The following is a 19,821-nucleotide window of genomic DNA, read 5'->3' as shown; positions in this document are numbered from 1 at the left end:
TTTTTAAACAACTTTTAAGAAATCCTTTATATTATATAAAAAATTCTGGGCATTTATGCAAATTCACAGTTATGCTGTTACCAACAACATACATCGAAGTCAGAAAGAAGGATCTTAATGAGTTCAGTGATCAAGTTAAAATGATGAATGTCATAACATAACTAACACCATCAGATCACTTTTCTCTTTGTTCATCTGTCAGTTATAACTCAGATACAGCAGCCAAACAAAATCTAAAGTAAACAGATAAGGCTCAAGAGCCCAACTAAAGCAAACACCCATCACCACAATGGTAACTTACAATTTGTGATTTTCTCCTTCTGTGATTCTGCTTGTTAACATCAGGTGTCTTCAATAATGTTCAATCATCACTAAATTAATCACTTAATTATGTCATTAACTTAAACACTCTTGAGTGTGGACTCATACACTCCCAGTAGTGTTAAATTAACACTGGAGTTTTTGCTGTGTACAAAGAGCCGTAGTTAACTGACAAGCTGATCCATATCGCATTAAATATCGCTGGCGATACGTCCGCGATATTAATGTGATATGGCTCAGCTTGTCAGTTAATTACGGCTCTTTGTAGTAAATGCCGCTCCATCTGAAAGCAGGTGATGGCGATTTACTACTAATCAAGGAACCGGTTTTACTGACGAGATGCGCATAACAATATCGTGCGATATATCGCCCAGCCCTATTGTCATGTTTATGTTTTATATTTTACTGGAGGTCATGGTGAGGATTTTTTAGCCCCGGTGCTGCCAGGTCATGTATTTTCGGTTTAGCCCTGTTTGAATACAAAACCCAATTAAATATAAAAAGTCCAGTATTTCTTGCGCTCGTCATCGGCAGCTGTCACAGTTGCCAGGCGACAAGAACAATCCTTCGTAGGCTAGACCGGTCCGAGCGCGTCAGATGCGCCCTTTGATATGGGACGCTGCTGTAGTTAGCAAAATTTGTTAATATTGTGACTAATTTTGTTACTTTAATTTTCGGAACTGCATATTTCGTTAAGTATTCACTTACAAATGTGAAGTAACCTACTGAAGTACTTTTTTCCTCACATCACAATATGATTACATTAAACTACACAAAAGTATATAATGTAACAACCAGATATTACTATATATTGAAAATATACAGAAGTAAAATGCAACATAGCCTACGCAGTAATGCAGTAGTAGCCTAATATAAATGCAGTAGTTATTAAAAGTACTTTTTTTCAGAAAGCCGTCGATTGAATCAGCCCTGCAAACCTGTTGGTAGCCAACTTAGTGGATAGTGGAAATATGCACTTAAACACTCTGGAGACCATCCCAGATGATGTCCCACCAGCAGGAGGCCTTACCAGGGGCAGCCCATCCCGGTCCAGCAGCTCAGCTCAATAAGAGTCTACATCATTTTTTTCTTATTTTATGTATTGTAAAATTATATGTTTATGTTGATTTTGATATGTTTAACATATTTTGTAAATAGTTGGAAAAAGTGCTTTAATGTAGCCTATAGAACAAATGATTTTCATTTACCAATTTTATTTGAAAAAATAAAAAGGTATAGAATTTGTTTCATGCAGAAAGTATTACTGTCATTACAAAAATAAACAATGTCCAGAACAATTCATTCTCTTTTATTTACACAATTAAAGTTGCATAAAAATAAATGTACATGATTTTTCTTTTAAAAAATAAAAATGAAAAAAGTTAAACAAGAATATGTAGAAATTTTTTCAATCATTCTCTCAAGAAGAGAAAACAGCCTGTCCATCCTCTCCCTTCTTTCCTGTGCTCTCCTCGCCTCTGCCTCCCTCTGTAGTTGCATTTCTTCTCTGATCGAGTCCAAAAACCCGTCCTGTCTCGCCGCCTTCGGGCTGGTGCTCCTGCTGGTGCTACTGGTGGTGCTGGTGCCCCTGACTCCTCCTCACCGTGGGCACACACTGCTGAACTCGACCCACACACACACACACACACACTCTTGCGTTCAAAGAGAGGACAATACACACACACACACTTTCTTCTGTTTCCTTTAGAAATGAATGTGAATCATGTGTGTGTTTTATAGTGTGGATCATTGTGGAGAGTTCAGCATGACAGCAGGATTACACAAATGTAGGTCTACACACACACACACACACACACACACACACACACACACACAATCATTCAGTGATTTATTGTTGATTTGTGTCATTTAGTGAAATGTTTCTCTTCTTGTGTTCAGGGGCCTGTGATCTCACACTGGATCCAAACACAGCACACACTGAACTCATTCTGTCTGATGAGAACAGGACAGTGACGGGTGTGTCTGAGGATCAGCCGTATCCTGATCATCCAGAGAGATTTGATGATGTTCCTCAGGTTCTGTGTGGAGAGAGTCTGACTGGACGCTGTTACTGGGAGGCTGAATGGAGCGGGAGAGGTGCTGTTATATCAGTGTCATATAAAGGAATCAGCAGGAAAGGAGGGAGTGACTGTGTGTTTGGATTAAATGACAAATCCTGGAGTCTGCTCTGCTCTGGTAACGGATTCTCTGTCTGGCACAATAATAAACACACTGATATTCCTGACGTCTCTTCATCCTCTAAGAGAGCAGGAGTGTATGTGGACGTGTCAGCCGGCACTCTGTCCTTCTACAGCGTCTCTGACACACACACACTCACACACTTACACACACTCAACACCACATTCACTGAACCCCTCTATGCTGGATTTAGGGTTGATTACTGTTATAACTCCTCAGTGTCTCTGTGTGACATTAAACAGCGTCCTGAGAGAAACAACAGTGATACACACACAACCGGGTGAGTGAAATATACTGTGTCTTAGTGAAGGATTTCTCCAGACTAAATAATAGTTCAATCCTCTGTTCTTCATACATCACTAAACACTAGAGATGCACCATATTGGGTTTGTGCTGATACTCCATATGCTGATATTTCACAACATGTTTTGGCCAGTACCAATAAACACATATTTTCCTTTGTTTTGAAGCAACACAGAGTCTCTCCTGTGCAGAGACTATAAACACATTATTCTTCATTTTAGTTAGTTTAGAGCTAAATCTATTTCTCCTTCAGTTTCAGAGTTGTGAGGTCTCTGTGAATAGGGCTTAAGACTGATTTACTGGTATTTCTCTAAAGCTCCTGATCACACACAATCTCTAAACTGTAATTTGCTATTCATTTTCTGTAATTTTCTAGCTGTAGTGTGATCTTCTTTTCTATTAATATTCCTGCAGACGAGGAATAAGACAGAAATAGTCAAATTCACTCAGTATTACTTGATCTATTCCAGCACTCCCTCAATTACAATCAAGCACAATTAACTGTAGACAGTTGTGTTGTAAGCAGTAAAACAGTCCAGTTCTTTATAGTCAAACTCATTTATTATGTTTGATAATGAACATTTCTGTCCACCCCAGACTGCTGATGGTCTTTATCTGTCCACCTCTGTGAAAATATCCACAGTTAAAAACACTGATTTATAGAAGACTGGACACATTATTCAGCTTGAGCTTATTGATGGAGAATATAGAGTTCATGTTGGCTAGTTAAACATAAACATAACTGGACAATTATGTGTGAATTAAACTTTCATTATAGTATATATGTGTTTGTTATATTAGATTGTTTGTTATTAGTGAGTGACATCACAGGTGTCAGTCGCAGCATTATATACTAGCTTTATATTTTCTCTCTGTCAAACTGCCTGTCAAATAGTTTTTATAGTAAACTGTTTGTATGTTGTTGGTTTTGAATTGTTGGTAATACTTTACAATAAGGTCCCATTAGTTAACATTCGTTAATGCATTAACTGTATTTGTTAACGTTAGTTAGTCAACTGTTCATTGTTAGTTCATGTTATTTCAGGTCCATTAAGTAATATTGACAGATATAACTTTTGATGTTAATAATGTATTAATAAACATTGAAAATAACATTAACTGAGATTAATAAAAGCAGCTGACTCTTTGCTTCTGCCTTCTTCTGGTTCTTCACAGGTTCTCTCAGCCCAAACCTTCTGGGCTCGATATTCACCCGCTGCTGAACTGTCAGTCTTGTGTCCATATAGCTGATTCTGATCAGTGGCTTCAGATTGAGCCGTCGGCCTGTACAGATGAAGGAGGGTCAAAGTTCAGGGTCAGCACTGACCCAGGCCGTTACGAGTGTGTCAGGACCAGAATGCGATGGGTCTGTGACTGTGTCGTCACCCTTCAGTACCGTACCGTAGACGGAATCTTCCTCAACGCAGAGCTGGAGAGGCTGCAGTGCAACCGGATCGGTCCAGTGATTGACGTGACGGTGATCTCAGGGAAACTGGAGGAAGTTCATCTGCCCCATTACGCCTGTTTAGGAGAGTCTGACCCCTCTCTCAAAGATGCTGTGAAAGTCCTCACCGTAAAAGACGAGGGAATAACCACAGAACCTGTGCAGTTGACCCGATTCCATGCTAAGATTGTCCAACCATCCTTCTCTCTGAAAACACTAATTATAAGTTGGATAATGGGATGGTACGAACACTGTGATCTTCTTCTCTACATGTGTTCTAGAGATCCTCTCATTCTACATCTCTACTTATTTCCAGTTGATCCCTGTGAAAAAAAAAAAGTTGAGGAAACTGAAAAATCATTTTCATCATGCATCATCAGGTATCCCAGACCTGGCAGGCCATTTCAGATGAAAACGCCACACATTCTTGATGTTCCTGGTGCCTCTATCCATCCTAAAGAAGGGATCACACTCACAAGAGAAACTCCCCCAAACTACTTCAGGGTCAAGACTCGTCTAGAGAATGATCTTCAAATGACTCTTATCAGAGAAGAGGATAAGGAGGAGGTCTGGGATGTAACGATTGAGAAAGATGATCTGATTCATCCTAAGAGAGACGAGCCGCGTCTGAATAGTGATCAGATTCATCCTAAGAGAGACGGGCCGCGTCTGAATAGTAAGGCAGATAAAGCAAGATATTTTGATAACCATTGGCCAGATCTCATTCAGGAGGTTACAAATGTTGGGATCATTGCAGATAAACTGCTTCAGCAAGAACTAATCCATGAGGAACAATATTCAGAAATCACACAGAGTTTAACCAGTCAGGAGAGCATGAGAAAGATCTGTGACATTATACGCAAACGCAGAGATCCTGTGAAAGCTGAATTCATCTCAGTTCTTCAGGAAGAGAAGCTTTACCACTTTTGAACATTGGTCTGATTCTTGATCTGATATGGGTTTATCAGAACTTATCAAAATATACTCCTTTCTAAATATTCATTCATAGTAACATTACAAATAAATTAAAGTTTATGCTTTGCTCTTTTTGCTCTTTACATTGTAAATGTTCTACAGGGAAATAAATGTAAGTTTTTGCACATCCAATTAAATGTTCTACGAGTTCAATGTTAAAGTAAATGTATACCAGCATTTATATTAATGTTTGTCTAACTGTATTTCATACTTGTTGGTGAATGTACATTTTTATAGATTAGCCATAAACTATCAAATGTTGTAGTTTATTAAAAAGGATATAGTCCAGTTCTATTTTTTCATGTGATTATATTCTTCTGCAAACACACAAAGTTTGGTGAACTGCAATGAGGAACATTTAATATTTTCTTTATCTAATAAAAGGCTTTTATGTAAACTTTTTATTTTGTTGTGTCATAATTTAACACTGGAATATTTTGGATATTTCAGTGCATGGAAATATTCCTAATGAATAGACACTGAATAATGTGCTGTAAAGTAAGACTGTCGTGGGATAATGCACATAAAAATAATATTTCTACCAGAAAGACTCGGGAGAATTAGTACTGTAACAATAACATTTATTTAGGAGCTCAGCAAGCAATCAGGTTCTTTGGCGTAGGCCCCGTTCGTAACTCGCATTCAGAGGGTACTGAATCTGCGAGTCCCGCCTGAAGACGAAGGCGGGGGCGCCGCTCACCCCCCGGCGGAGTAAGGAAAGGGGCCATCTGGTGGTGGTGGGGTGGATGGAGGAAAAGACATCTGAAGTCTTCAGGATGGAAGGGATAGCCTGACTGATGGTGTTGAGGTTGATAGAGGGAAGACCCAGCTTGGTTGAGTATAGGAGTTGAAGGAAATATCCCATCTTGGTGGAGGCGAGGAGGATGGAGGTACTGGAGCGACAGCATCTGCGACCTCAGACGTGTGTAAGCATTGCCCTTTTAAGCTACAGTAAATGATATGATTGGATAGATGAGGAGGTAGTTAATGACGCGAACGATTGAGTATCCCTGGCAGAACTTGCGCTAGCTTCATTTCATTTATTTATTTTGAACCCAGATTCTCCAGTGACAACATACTATACCCCTAATGGTGGGTAAGTTGAGCCACTTCTGTGCCACTAGCTCTATTTCTGTGTCCTTATGATCCGTTCCTTTATTTGTCCTGATAGAAGACAGCTGAAATATGATGTGTTGTATAATAATGCTGAAGCACAGATATTTGGCAGTGAAGAATATGTTCTCTGAGCTTCATGTCCTCTACAACAGTCTCAGCCTTCCTCCAATGTCAGGACACCTGAACGAAGCTCGACAAAATCTGTCCGATTAAACATTATTCAGCTGGAGTGTCTAAATCACTTCAACAAAGCAGAAAAGAAGTGTCCAGTGATGCTCTTCCCATGAAAGCAGCTGAGCGTTCTGATGCTTTAGAAGCAGAATGTGAGATTCGTCACGTAGAGCTGGAATATTTCTTCTCATGTTGCTCCATCAAGTCATGGTTTAGTCTGTAGTTGCAGCACAGTTTGTGTCTCCAGGAGCTTTTGTTCTGCTTTTGCACATGTTTCTCCTCCAGCGGCTCCTGGAAAACATCCACAGCACTGCAAGTGTTTGTCAGTGCAGGTTTTTATCTATTTATTAAAATGATCATCTGTAAAGATGCCTAACTTTTAAGTCTGGACTACAACAAAGCTTGTGCTCTTATTGCTTTGGAGAAAAGATGCTGTTCATTTCACACATTTTGACCGCTGTGTTGTGATGAACACAATGATCTGTCATGAACTTCAGCATCAACTCTAGAGAAATGTGTCCAGTAGAGGAACATCTGTGACTGTTGTAGTTGAGAGAGTGTTTGGCATCATTGAGCTGATAGGAAAGAAACACACAGGACACATGAACTCTAGAGAGAGCGTAAGTCAGACGGGCCGCAAATGAAAGATCGATCAGACCGTTGAATCTCCAGATTTTAAAATCAGTATTTGACATTGACAGCACATTCACAATGCCACACTGAGAGCTCAAGCCGTCGCAGTGAGAATAGTGTGTGTGTTTATTCTGATCATTACACTGATCTGAAGACAGAGCAGAAAGACGGCTTTCTGAATGTTAATAAATGCATTGATCTCCTTCATTTGTGTAACTATGGCGACTGACAGTATCGTTTATATAATTACACACTGTGTAGAGCTCTTATTATAGCATTGATCTTCACATTAGTTTCAAAATTCCGGCCAGTTGATAATACCTAGAATATCAAAATCGACTGCTGGCGGTAGATCCTTTTCCTATTTAGCACCAAAACTCTGGAACAGTCTTCCTAACATTGTCCGGGAAGCAGACACACTCTGTAAGTTCAAAGCTAGACTAAAAACACATCTCTTTGACCTAGCATACACATAACACATTATAGACTTCTATAATTCCATATTAGGCTGCATAGATTAGTTCAGCCGGAACCGGGAACACTTCCCATGAATCCTGATGTACTCGTTACATCATAAGAAGAATGGCGTCTACGTTGATATTAGTCTCTCTGCTTATACCGAGGTTTACCGCAGTACGCCGTATCCAGATCCGATAAAGGACCTGCACCTGGACAGCGCAGTACTGAAGTGTCAACTATTCTCTCCTCTTCCGCCAGATCCAGGCCGTATACAGATCCGATGAATATTCGGGGCCGGCGGATTAATACAAGCACGAAACACGGGTTTTATTTTGGAAACATGGAAGGCGGCATGAATCCTCCTGTACACTGGAGGGAGTTTGAGGCGGACTGCCACCGGGCTAATGATCTTGGTGACAGTGAACGGGCCGATAAATTTGGGAGCAAGTTTATTAGAGACGGAACAGAGAGGAATGTTCTTGGTAGAAAGCCACACTTTTTGACCAACGACGTATACGGGAGGCCTAGACTGGTGGCGATCGGCTTTGGCCTTGGTGCGCGCTCCCGCTTGGAGTAGAGTCTCGCGGGCTCTAGTCCAAGTGCGATGACACCTCTGGACGAAAGCGTGAGCGGAGGGGACCGCGACTTCGGATTTCAGACTAGGAAAAATTGGTGGCTGGTAACCTAGGCTGCATTCCAGTCCAAAATTGTTTTGCCCTTCACTTGCTAACTTCCCTCCGTCTTGTTCACTCGGATGTACGTCATTGCGAGTGCCCACTACTGGCGGAAACTGCAATGGGCTGAATTGGAACGTCCTAAGCCCGTGATCACTTGGAATCAGCTATGAAGTTGATTTATTATTTACATTTTTTTTCCCTTTAAGAATTTTTTAATGCAGCATCCAGATGTATATATGGCGTTTGGGTTGTTTTCCAACATCTAAACTTCCCTCGTCCACTTCCCGAAGTGGAACGCACTTCAAAATGGCGGCGGGGATTCCCCCGAGCGGAAGTGCTTAGGGAAGTTCCCAAGTGCGTGTCTAAAAGTGGACTGGAACGCAGCACTAGACTACACTCAAACGGAGATAGGCCCGTAGATGACACTGGTAACGAATTGTGGGCGTACTCCACCATTGACAGTTGTTGGCTCCATGAGGAAGGATTCTTGCAGACCAGACATCGCAATGTTCTCTCCAAATCCTGGTTGGCTCTCTCAGTTTGGCCATTGCTCTGGGGATGAAACCAGTTGCACCCAGTAATCTACAAAACTCTTGCCAAATTTGGACACGAATTGGGGTCCTCTGTCGGAAACCACGTCCGTCGGGAGGCCATGTAACCGAAAGACGTGGTTAACGACTGTTACCGCTGTCTCCTTGGTTGAGGGTAATTTGGGCAAGGGAATGAAGTGGACCGCCTTCGAGAACCGGTCCACCACGGTCAAAACTACCATGTTACCATGTTACCCATCTGGGGGTCGATTGGAAGTCTTACCAGTGGCACAAACTGAGTAAGCCAAAACAAAACTGTGAACGTTGCGAGTCATACATGGCCACCAAAATCGTTGCTTGACTAAAGATGTTGTGCAACTGACTCCTGGATGACAAGCCACACTGGAACAATGCCCCCACTGAATAACGTCGGACCGAAATCCCTCTGGCACAAATAAACGATTCAGTGGACAACCGACCGGAGGCATTACCCCTTGTAAGGCCGTCTTGACCTTCGATTCGACCTCCCATGTGAGTGTGGAGATAATTAGGGTCTCCGGAAAAATGCACTCGGGAGTAGACGGGCGATCGGAGCGGTCAAAAATGCGCGATAAAGAATCGGGCTTGATGTTTTTGGAACCCGGGCGGTACGGGTAAAGTGCCCACCGAGCCTGCCTGGAGTTCAATCTTTTAGCGGTTCTAATGTATTCCAGATTCTTATGATCGGTCCAAACGATAAAAGGTACCCCGACCCTTCTAACCAGTGACGCCATTCTTCCAATGCTAACTTGACTGCCAACAACTCTCTGTTACCAATATCATAATTACGTTCGGCAGGGGACAAACAGTGAGACAAAAACGCGCACGGATGCATTCTGTCGTCTGCAGGAGAACGTTGGGATAGCACTGCACCTACCCCCACCTCTGACGCATCGACCTCCACCACGAACTGACGTGATGGATTAGGGGTAACTAAGATGGGGGCTGAAACAAAGCAGCCTTCCAGTTTGGCAAACGCAGCCTCAGCTGCGTCTGACCACCTGAACGTACTTCTGTCAGAGGTGAGGCTAGTTGGCTGAAATTGCGAATAAACCACCGGTAGAAATTGGCAAACCCCAGAAACCTCTGTAGGGCCTTACGGGAATCTGGACTTGGCCAATCCACCACAGCCTTAACCTTCTCAGGATCCATATGCATTCCCTCAGACGACACAATGTACCCTAAGAAAGGAACAGACTGTGCATGAAAAGCGCATTTCTCCGCCTTGACAAAAAGCCCATTCTTTAGCAGCCTCTGAAGCACTCGTCGAACGTGCTGCACGTGCTCCTGGAGAGAAGAAGAAAAAATCAATATGTCATCCAGGTAGACATATATGAACTGATCGACCATATCTCGCAGCACGTCGTTGACGAGTGCCTGGAAGACTGCTGGGGAGTTGGACAAGCCGAAAGTCAAGTCAAGTCAAGTCAAGTATATTTATATAGCGCTTTTCACAATACAGATTGCATCAAAGCAGCTTCACAGCATTAAACCAAAATAACACAACAAGGTTTGTTTCTAGTGTAAATTTTTTGATTGATAAAATTAAATTAAATATCCCCAAAATATCCCCAACTGAGCAAGCCAAAGGCAACAGTGGCAAGGAACCGAAAACTCCATCAAGTGACCTAATGGAGAAAAAAAACCTTGGGAGAACCCAGGCTCAGTCGGGGGCCAGTTCTCTTCTGGCATTTATGAACTAGAGGCCAGATTGTAGTTTGAACAGTAAGATTTAAAATGTTATATGAATGCCTGGCTGAAGAGATGCGTCTTTTTTTTTTTTTTTTTGCAAGTTATGTTTTTGGTCTTTTTGTGCCTTTATTTGATAGGACAGTAGAGATTTTGACAGGAAAGCGTGGGGTGGGTGGAGAGAGAGGGGAGGGGATCGGCAAAGGACCTCGAGCTGGGAATCGAACTCGGGTCGCCGGAGGCGCAGTTGCGCTATATGTCGGCGCGTTAACCATGGGGCTATTGGCGCCGACAAGAGATGCGTCTTTAATCTAGTTTTAAACTGGGAGAGCGAGTCTGAGCAACGAACAGTATCAGGAAGGCTATTCCAGAGTTTTGGAGCTAAATGTGAAAATGCTCTCCCTCCTTTGGTGGATCTGGATATCCTAGGTATGACCAAAAGCCTCGAATTTAGTGACCTTAAAGAGCGCGATGGATTATAGGGCGATAGAAGATCCATTAAATAGACTGGAGCTAAGCCGTTTAGGGCTTTATAAGTCAGTAGCAATACCTTGTAATTAATACGGAACTTTATAGGTAACCAATGCAGTGATGATAAAATCGGTGTTATATGATCATATTTTCTTGATCTAGTAAGAACTCTAGCGACTGCATTTTGGACTAACTGTAGCTTGTTTATTGAGGATGCAGGACAACCAGCTAGTAAAGCATTACAGTAATCTAGTCTCGAGGTCAGGAATGCATGAACTAACTTTTCAGCATCAGAAACTGATAGCATATTACGTAGCTTAGCAATGTTTCTAAGGTGGAAAAAGGCTGTTCTTGTAACATATGAAATATGATTTTCAAAAGACAGGTTGCAATCGAGTATAACACCCAGGTCTTTTACTGTAGAGGATAAAGTAACAGGACATCCTACGATGTTAAAATTGTATTGTGAGAGGTTTTGTGGGCGTTTTTTTGAACCGATAAGTATTACCTCTGTCTTGTCTATATTTAATAAAAGAAAATTACGCGTCATCTAATCTTTGATATCTTTAACATATTCTGTCAACTTGGATAATTTAGCGTTTTCATCCGGCCGTGATGAAATATATATTTGAGTGTCATCAGCATAACAATGGAAACTAATTCCATGTTTCCTTATAATATTTCCAAGTGGCATCATATATATTGAGAATAATAGAGGGCCCAACACAGATCCCTGCGGCACTCCATAGTTTACTGGAGTTATGATCGATTTTTCTCCATTTAAATAGACAAAATGGTAGCGGTCAGATAGGTATGATTTGAACCAGCTTAATGCTTGTCCTTGAAAGTCCTTTTAGAGTTACAGTAGTTTTACAGTAGTTTTTTTATAATGCTTTTATTATGTTCTGTCAGTTCCTCAATTTCATTAATTGTGTTAGATACAATTGGTAGCGGTCAGCAATATACCTCATATACCTCATTGTTTAATTTGAATGTTGTTCTTTTGAACTGTCAGCCAATCTCAGACAAGCCCCTTATCTGAATGAAATTATCATTGACAATAATCTTGATATTTTTCTTCTTACTGAAACTTGGCAAGATTCTGCTGATTTTCTGCAGTCAGATCAGATCTACTTACAACAGAAGGATATAAATATCTTTCTAAACCTCGACTGCACAGTAAAAGGGGTGGTCTCACTGTCATCTATCTAAATGCTTTAATTTAACTCAGCATGTTAATTTTCCTTCTCATACGCATGGTCATATCCTTGATTTGATCTGTAAATGAGGGATTGATATCTCTTCTTCTGACACTGCTATTTCTGATCATAAATTCATTGGTTTTAGCCTAAGCTTGCCAATGCATGAAAAATCTCCAATGACTGTAATAAACTATTGCACTCTCAAAGTTGATTTTATATCTTCATTGTTTATTCGAATCTTTGATATCTCTTTTCTCTCCCTGATATTGTCTAACTATCACTCCTCCTGTTAAGACCCTTCCACCCACTCTTCTCCTTGGCACACCTCTGAGCTTCTTATCCTAAAGGCTACTGGTAGACGGCTGGAGCGTCTTAACAGAAAAACTGGCCTCACTATTTAGCTTTTATTGAACATCTCAAAAAATACAAATCTGCTTTGAACTTGGTTCGTTCCAGTTGGGTCTCTGCCACAATAAACAAATCAAGCATCAGACCAAAGGCATTATTTAACACAATAAATATGCTTACCACACCTCCATCACATGATGCTCTAGCTTCTGATGTATTGGGCGCCGTTTGTAAAGCGGCTCACGCTGAAAATAACAGCAACATTTTGTCACATTTAACTTCAAACAATGTTTAAAAAACTGGTATGAATTTTTGACGGTCACTTTTTACCACATTTACAACAATATTTGTCAACTTAGAGATATTTTAAATAGTTAAATCTAAATATTAAATGTTACACCTAAATGTTAAATATTAAATCTAAATGCTAAATCTAAATCTAAATGTTAAATCTAAATCTAAATGTTAAATCTAAATGTTAAATGTTAAATCTAAATCTAAATGTTAAATCTAAATATTAAATCTAAATCTAAATGTTAAATCTAAATATTAAATCTAAATGTTAAATCTAAATGTTAAATCTAAATGTTAAATCTAAATGTTAAATCTAAATCTAAATGTTAAATCTAAATATTAAATCTAAATCTAAATGTTAAATCTAAATGTTAAATCTAAATCTAAATGTTAAATCTAAATGTTAAATCTAAATCTAAATGTTGAATCTAAATCTAAATGTTGAATCTAAATGTTTTGGGTGAAACTAAATATTTAACTAATATGCAAATTCAAAATGCCGGAAGTGCCCAAATAAAAGCTCGAGGTGGTCAGTGTGTGTTTATAGCATGGTTTATAGTGTCAAATAACGAATAAAAACCATCTCATAATAATAACTATAATATAACGATAATAACTACCTAAAATAATAAACACGTTTGGAGAAACTGTAGAGTATCGTGATGACAGAGTGATGACATGACATTCAGTCAAAGTGAGCCCCCTAGTGGCTGGCTATTATGGCTACAGGTCATAAGTCCCGCACTTTTCATAAAAGTGACACTAGCCTACTCTTCAAATACAGTTTCTCCAAATGTGTTTATTATTTTAGGTAGTTATTATCATGATAATCTATGTCCAAGAGTCCATTTCCTCGGAAGAGATGGTTTTTATTTGTTATTTGACACTATAAACCATGCTATAAACACACACTGACCACCTCGAGCTTTTATTTTGGCACTTCCTGTTACCGGCATTTTGAATGTGCATATTAGTTAAATATTTAGTTTCACCCCAAACATTTAGATTCAACATTTAGATTTAGATTTAACATTTAGATTTAGATTCAACATTTAGATTTAGATTTAGATTTAACATTTAGATTTAACATTTAGATTTAGATTTAGATTTAACATTTAGATTTAACATTTAGATTTAACATTTAGATTTAGATTTAATATTTAGATTTAACATTTAGATTTATATTTAACATTTAGATTTAGATTTAATATTTATATTTAACATTTATATTTATATTTATATTTATATTTATATTTAACATTTAGATTTAGATTTAACATTTAGATTTAGATTTAGCATTTAGATTTAACATTTAACATTTAGGTGTAACATTTAATATTTAGATTTAACTATTTAAAATATCTCTAAGGTGACAAATATTGTTGTAAATGTGGTAAAAAGTGACCGTCAAAAATTCATACCAGTTTTTTAAACATTGTTTGAAGTTAAATGTGACAAAATGTTGCTGTTATTTTCAGCGTGAGCCGCTTTACAAACGGCGCCCCATACTGATGAGCTTTGCTGTTCCTTCATGAATTACTTGCTAGAAAAGACAGATGCCGTACACCGTTGTTTCTCTAATGATGCTACAAAGCTTAGCTATTTGCATCCAACAGATGCAGTCAGCAATTCAGTACACAAGCACAAAACCATAATGAACCCTGGTATAGGGATGCATTCAGGTTAATTGGGACACTTTTTTTTATCTCAATAGCAAAAAAGTGGCCCAATCACCTTGAATTCACCCCTAACTCAGATGGGCTGCACAAAGCGGGACCTCTCTGGGGTCGGATTCATGTTGCCCATTTGAGATCAGATTCTACATGAGATCTACAGTAAATGGGCGACCCTGATGAGGCCAAATGTGGAGCCCTTGGACAGACCCATGTTGGGCCCATAATTCAGAGTAAATATAATTTAGAATGTATTTTTTTTTATATTTAAAAATGAATATATAAATTATATTTCTGACAAATCTAGGAAGCAGGAAAAAATGGAACAAATATCAAAGAACACACACATGGCCAACAAAAGTGCTACACGTAAGCTACTTGTATTACCTCAAAAATTAAAAAAAAAATAATTAATTGCTTTACAAGTAGCCTACAATTACTTTTGTATGTCAATGGATGTAAATTCGTTAATCTGTCTTTTTTCAGCAATTACACACGTCTCTATGCACCAATAATAATCGAAAGTGACTCGGAAGCATCCGATGATAGCAGACAACATGTTCAAGAAGAAAGGTAATTAATTTATGAATTACTGTCTCAATGTCATGTTCCTAAATTTATTGACTTTTTTTATTTCATTATTATTTTGCTTAACTTAATCAAAACCTCTTTATTTATTACAGCACTGATGTATTAACTTCTGCAGACATTGTGTCTGATCTCTCATTGAAGATAATAAAAACATCTTGCAGCCGATTCAACATAAATAGAGCTAATGTTTGGGATGGAGCAATTCGTGGATTCAGACGTGCATCATACAACCCATTACACGACATGCTTGTTAAATTCACAGATGACGAAGGCACAACTGAAGATGCAGTGGACACAGGTGGTCCCAAACGTGAGTTTCTAACCCTCCTAATGGACTGTTTAAGGACACGGAGAATCTTTGATGGTCCAGAAAATAGGAGATTTCTCACCTTTAACAGTGCAGGTAAATTATTTACTTAAATCTACTTTTTATCTGCCCTGTTCATAATTGCCTTGTTTTATACTAACTGGACAAAAACAATTTACTATAGCTGCCAGAGAAGATGAATACTTCCTTGCGGGGCAGATGATTGCAGTTTCTATTGTTCACGGTGGTCCAGGTCCTCGCTTCCTCTCAGATATGCTATACGATCACCTCACTGGGAGGGTTGACATTAATGGTACTGTTGAAGATATAACAGATGAGACCATGAAGGCAGCTTTACTTGAGGTACATTCAATTATTTAAGCTCATTTTAAGATTTTGTATGTGTGTGTAAACAATGGTTTAAGGATTAACAGTTACAATATTTTTTTGGTATTTGCTTTTAGAAAAATGTATTAGAATTTAATTGCTCCTTTCGAATGTGTCCTATTTACCAGATATCTAGTGCAGCATCTTTGGATGAATTACACATGCTCATGGATAAGTATGCCAGCTTGCTGCAGACTGCTGGTTGTTTCGATTACCCACAAAGTGTAGAAGGCAAAGAAAACATTGTGAAGGATTTCATACAGTGGTACATAATTTACAGAAACCAATACTCAGTACAAAGGTAAGTTGGTTCCTAATTTGAGAGCATATTATCATTATCATTATTATTACTTTGTTTTGCTTCCAGATTTAGCGACGGCCTTTCCACCCTGGATGTCATCCATGCTCTGGAACAACATCCAAGTGTATTCAGACCCTACATGTGCTACATTGGTAAGAAACTAACACCTGAATCACTGGAGGCTGTCTTCAAGGCTCAGCTCAGTGAAGTTGGTAGCACCAGACGACAAGAAGACACAAGGATTTTAGGATACTGGAGAGACTATCTGCTTGACACTGGAGGTAAAGGATTGAACATCATATTTTATTGTTGTTTTGTACATATTTCATAATATTCCTTTTTTCTTTTTTTTCTTTCTCAGAACAAGAAACCGGAATCTCCCTCCAGGACATCCTAATGTTCGCCACAGGACTGGATTCACTGCCTCCTTCAACAATTGTCCCTCAGCCCCAACTGACTTTTGAGAGGACTTCTAAATTTCCCATTGCCAGCACATGTGCCAATACAATCAAATTGCCAATGTCCAAAAGCTATGAAGAGTTCAAAAGTGCAATGGACTTTGGTATCCAAAACTCACCTGGTTTTGGATTGCACTGAGTAGAACAAAGTAAAATGTTCTAAAGTGAACTATCCCTTTAGAATTTTCTTTTATTTGGAACAGTTGTTTCTGAACTAACCAGAGTTTAAATGCGGGCCATGTTTTTTAAAGTTATATTGTTCTCCACACCAGTCTCCCAGGTGTGAGGTGTAGTCAGATTGCTTTGAATGCACAGTTCTTCAAAGTTTGCCTGAAGCTGTTCATCTCCACATGTACTAAGAGTAGGTTCAAAGAAAAACTGGTTCAAGTCTTCCTCTGAGACACGAAATCCGCATTCTCTCCCATTAAACCTTTAAGTAAAAGAGGAAAAAGTTTAGTGTGAAAACTAAAGGTACAGCGATAAAGGTTCATTTGTATTTAATTATAAATTCCATCTTTTCCCCAAAATAAAACTGTCTACTAAACCTCGTCAATCCAAAGTTGAATGACTTTCTTTTGTGGAATAGAATGTTAGCCACAATCTCCTTTCAGTTTAATTTTACAGAAGAACACTGAATGAAAGTAAACGGTGAGTGAGACTAACATTGTGTATAATATCTATTTTTTTTTTTGTTATATGGAAGTAAGCCATATGGCTTTGGAAAAACATTATGGTGAGTTTGAAGTTGTGTGTTAAATATAATTTTAACAATTCCATTACAAAAATGCAAATAAGTTAAATATTTAATATAGTCATATACTGACCTGTGTGGAAGAGCGTACATTGCATCCGGTTTACCATTAGGAGAGCGAGACTGTTTAACTGCCCTAATGGTGTGAGTGTTCCAAATTTCTTTGCATTCATTAAGGTCCATCTGTAGCACACTTAAAAACACAAAACGCACCAAGCATATGTGTTCATGACTGCCATTAAAGAGTTGCCTCTCTTTCAGGTCATTCAGAAGATCCATCCAGAACTGAGACCTGTGTAAATGTGGTCCCAGAAAAAAAAAAAAAAAAAAAAAACATTACTAGTGTGCATTTTGTGACAAAACAATGGCACTGACAAATCTTAAAGGGATACTCCACTTTAAAATGAAAATTCTGTCATCATATACTCACCCTCGTGTTGTTTCAATCCTTTATGAATTTCTTTCTTCTGCTGAACAGGAAGGAATATATTTAGAAGAATGTCAGTAACCAGACAGTTTCTGGACTCATTGACTACCATAGTATATTTTTTCCTACTATGGAAGTAAATGAGACCAGAAACTGTCTGGTTACTGACATTCTTCTAAATATCTTCCTTTCTGTTCAGCAGAAGAAAGAAATTCATAAAGGATTGAAACAACACGAGGGTGAGTATATGATGACAGAATTTTCATTTTAAAGTGGAGTATCCCTTTAAGATACGTCAGTGCAAGTTGCTCTCATTTAAAACCGCTCAAACATGCATTTTAGTCTAGGACAAGCCTTGTCTGTGAAGCTGGGCATTAATTTAATAGGCTATTTTCTAACATGTAATTGCACATTAAACTCGAACTAAATTAAAATTCAGCAAGATAAGATATTAAATAAAACCCCTAAATATGTCTGTTTAGACTATTATACCTTTGCTTTCTGAAATATGACCACCAGCTTTCAATACGTTGGTTTGTGGTTGAGGAGCCATACATGTGGCTTGAAGCCCCTGCAAGGTCATCTGTGTGGACTGATCTCAGTGAACAGTGGATTGCAGCCATAGTTCCATTTTCAGTGCCACAGTCTGTGCGAAAAAGCTTTGGTATGACTCCAAATTGTGTGGCACACTGTAGGTAATAAGCAGCTATAATGTCTGGGTTATTATTGCCAGCTCCACAGTTTAACCACATCACTTTGCGTGAGTAACCATCAATGCAGCCACTTATAGCCAAACCGTATGGTTTTAATTTGTCATAGCCATCAATGTGCCAGACATGATTTGGCCCCAAAGAATGGTAAACCCTTCTCACAAATCTTCTTCTTGAGCGTTGTTCAATGCCTAATGGATCAAGGTCTGCCATCATAAGCATCACATCTTGCCTTCTCACTGTAAGATTGTGTTTTTGACGCAGGGTCTGGCACATTGTGCGGTAACCATAATGCTGTCCAGAACCACTCAACTCGCTAACAATAGCTGTCCGGACAGTGTCCAAAGGCGAGTAGTTTTTTCGTTTGTACAAGGACAGTCTATTCAGTTTTTTTTTCAGGGTACGAAGGCTCATTTTAATGTTGTGCTTTGATGCCAAGAAATCCACAATGACACTGTAACTGTGTCCATCTCTGAAGTACTTTCGAAGAAGATCATCCTCACAAACATGGACTGATGACTCTAACCATCAACAAATGATACAATATATAATAGAAAGGGTATTATTAAGTAACAACTTAAATTGGTAGAAACATCTGACTCAGAATTCAGTTAATAAACTTAAACAGTGTGCTCAAATAACAGTAACTTAAGGTTAAGACTTAGACTTGAGGTTCTAAGGCAGACTTAACGCATACATACCACGTTCAATTTCTTCAGACAAAAACTGGACATTAGAACCACACGAGCTGCAAAAGGCTGTAATAGTTCTCAGATCGTTTCCACAAAATGGACAAAACATGCCAGCCTAGGAAGACAATGGTTGAAATGATAACATTTCAGCTAATGTTAACTATCAGGGGTGTTCATGAAACAAAAGCAGAGCTAAATTGTCTAAATCAAAATTAGTTTATCATATTTTGCTCGTTTCATGAATCGATGCATTAAGATTATCAGGATATCAAAATGTTCAGTTAAAATATTTTGTTAATTTAAAAATAAATTACACATATTAAGATCCCATCACTTACACAGATAATCTCTTGTCGTGTCCCGATTCGACTCCTGAGGAAATATCGGCTTTCCAGTGCCGTCACTGCCCCCTAGTGGTTGGGATCATTTCCGTTGTGTTGTGGCTATTCCGTTGTGTTTTGGCTTTTTTTTCTGTTGTGTTGTGGCTATTCCGTTGTGTTGTGGCTTGTTTCCGTTGTGTTGTGGCTATTCCGTTGTGTTGTGGCTATTCCGTTGTGTTGTGCACTACTGGGCCACCGTACTCAGGGCTTTAACTCAAAAATGTGCAGATTTGGAGAAATATTGATATATTTTCATAGATTTACATCATATTT

The 19,821-nt window shown here is 38.8% G+C and overlaps 2 protein-coding genes and 1 long non-coding RNA gene across 6 annotated transcripts in view; 2 read left to right on the top strand and 1 right to left on the bottom strand.

Moving 5' to 3' along the window:
• LOC307154372 (NACHT, LRR and PYD domains-containing protein 1 homolog) overlaps positions 1-5,644 on the top strand; it is a 49,452-nt gene extending 43,808 nt beyond the window's left edge. For both annotated transcript variants that reach the window (XM_079864260.1, XM_079864261.1), the window contains exons 9-11: positions 2,062-2,108; positions 2,221-2,800; positions 4,000-5,644. In XM_079864260.1, the coding sequence (XP_079720386.1) occupies positions 2,062-2,108; positions 2,221-2,800; positions 4,000-5,197 (1,825 nt within the window). In that variant the 3' untranslated portion in view covers positions 5,198-5,644. The remainder of the gene's footprint in view (positions 1-2,061; positions 2,109-2,220; positions 2,801-3,999) is intronic.
• Positions 5,645-14,860: 9,216 nt separating this feature from the next.
• LOC307154400 (G2/M phase-specific E3 ubiquitin-protein ligase-like) lies at positions 14,861-16,985 on the top strand. 2 transcript variants are annotated; one of them, XM_079864317.1, is made up of 6 exons: positions 14,861-14,913; positions 15,398-15,538; positions 15,627-15,805; positions 15,958-16,130; positions 16,197-16,411; positions 16,492-16,738. In XM_079864317.1, the coding sequence occupies exons 1-6, from the start codon at positions 14,865-14,867 to the stop codon at positions 16,725-16,727; spliced, it is 993 nt and encodes a 330-aa protein (XP_079720443.1). In that variant the 5' UTR covers positions 14,861-14,864; the 3' UTR covers positions 16,728-16,738. The 2 variants fall into 2 exon arrangements, with proteins under 2 accessions (XP_079720443.1, XP_079720444.1); XM_079864318.1 differs by lacking the exon at positions 14,861-14,913 and adding an exon at positions 15,050-15,117 and having other exon boundaries at positions 15,228-15,538; positions 16,492-16,985.
• LOC307154409 lies at positions 16,940-19,724 on the bottom strand. Of its 2 annotated transcripts, none has more exons than XR_013820359.1 (5): positions 19,507-19,724; positions 19,178-19,283; positions 18,259-18,997; positions 17,413-17,631; positions 16,940-17,018 (listed from the first exon to the last, which is right to left on the bottom strand). It is a non-coding gene; the product is annotated as an uncharacterized lncRNA (long non-coding RNA). The 2 variants fall into 2 exon arrangements; XR_013820360.1 differs by having other exon boundaries at positions 18,259-18,455.
• Between the last annotated feature and the right edge of the window lie 97 nt (positions 19,725-19,821).

Source organism: Squalius cephalus, assembly GCF_949319135.1.
Source record: "Squalius cephalus genome assembly, chromosome: 2".
Taxonomy (NCBI): Eukaryota; Metazoa; Chordata; class Actinopteri; order Cypriniformes; family Leuciscidae; genus Squalius; species Squalius cephalus.
Note: the sequence above shows the minus strand (reverse complement) of the source record. Positions and strands in the feature narration are given on the sequence as shown.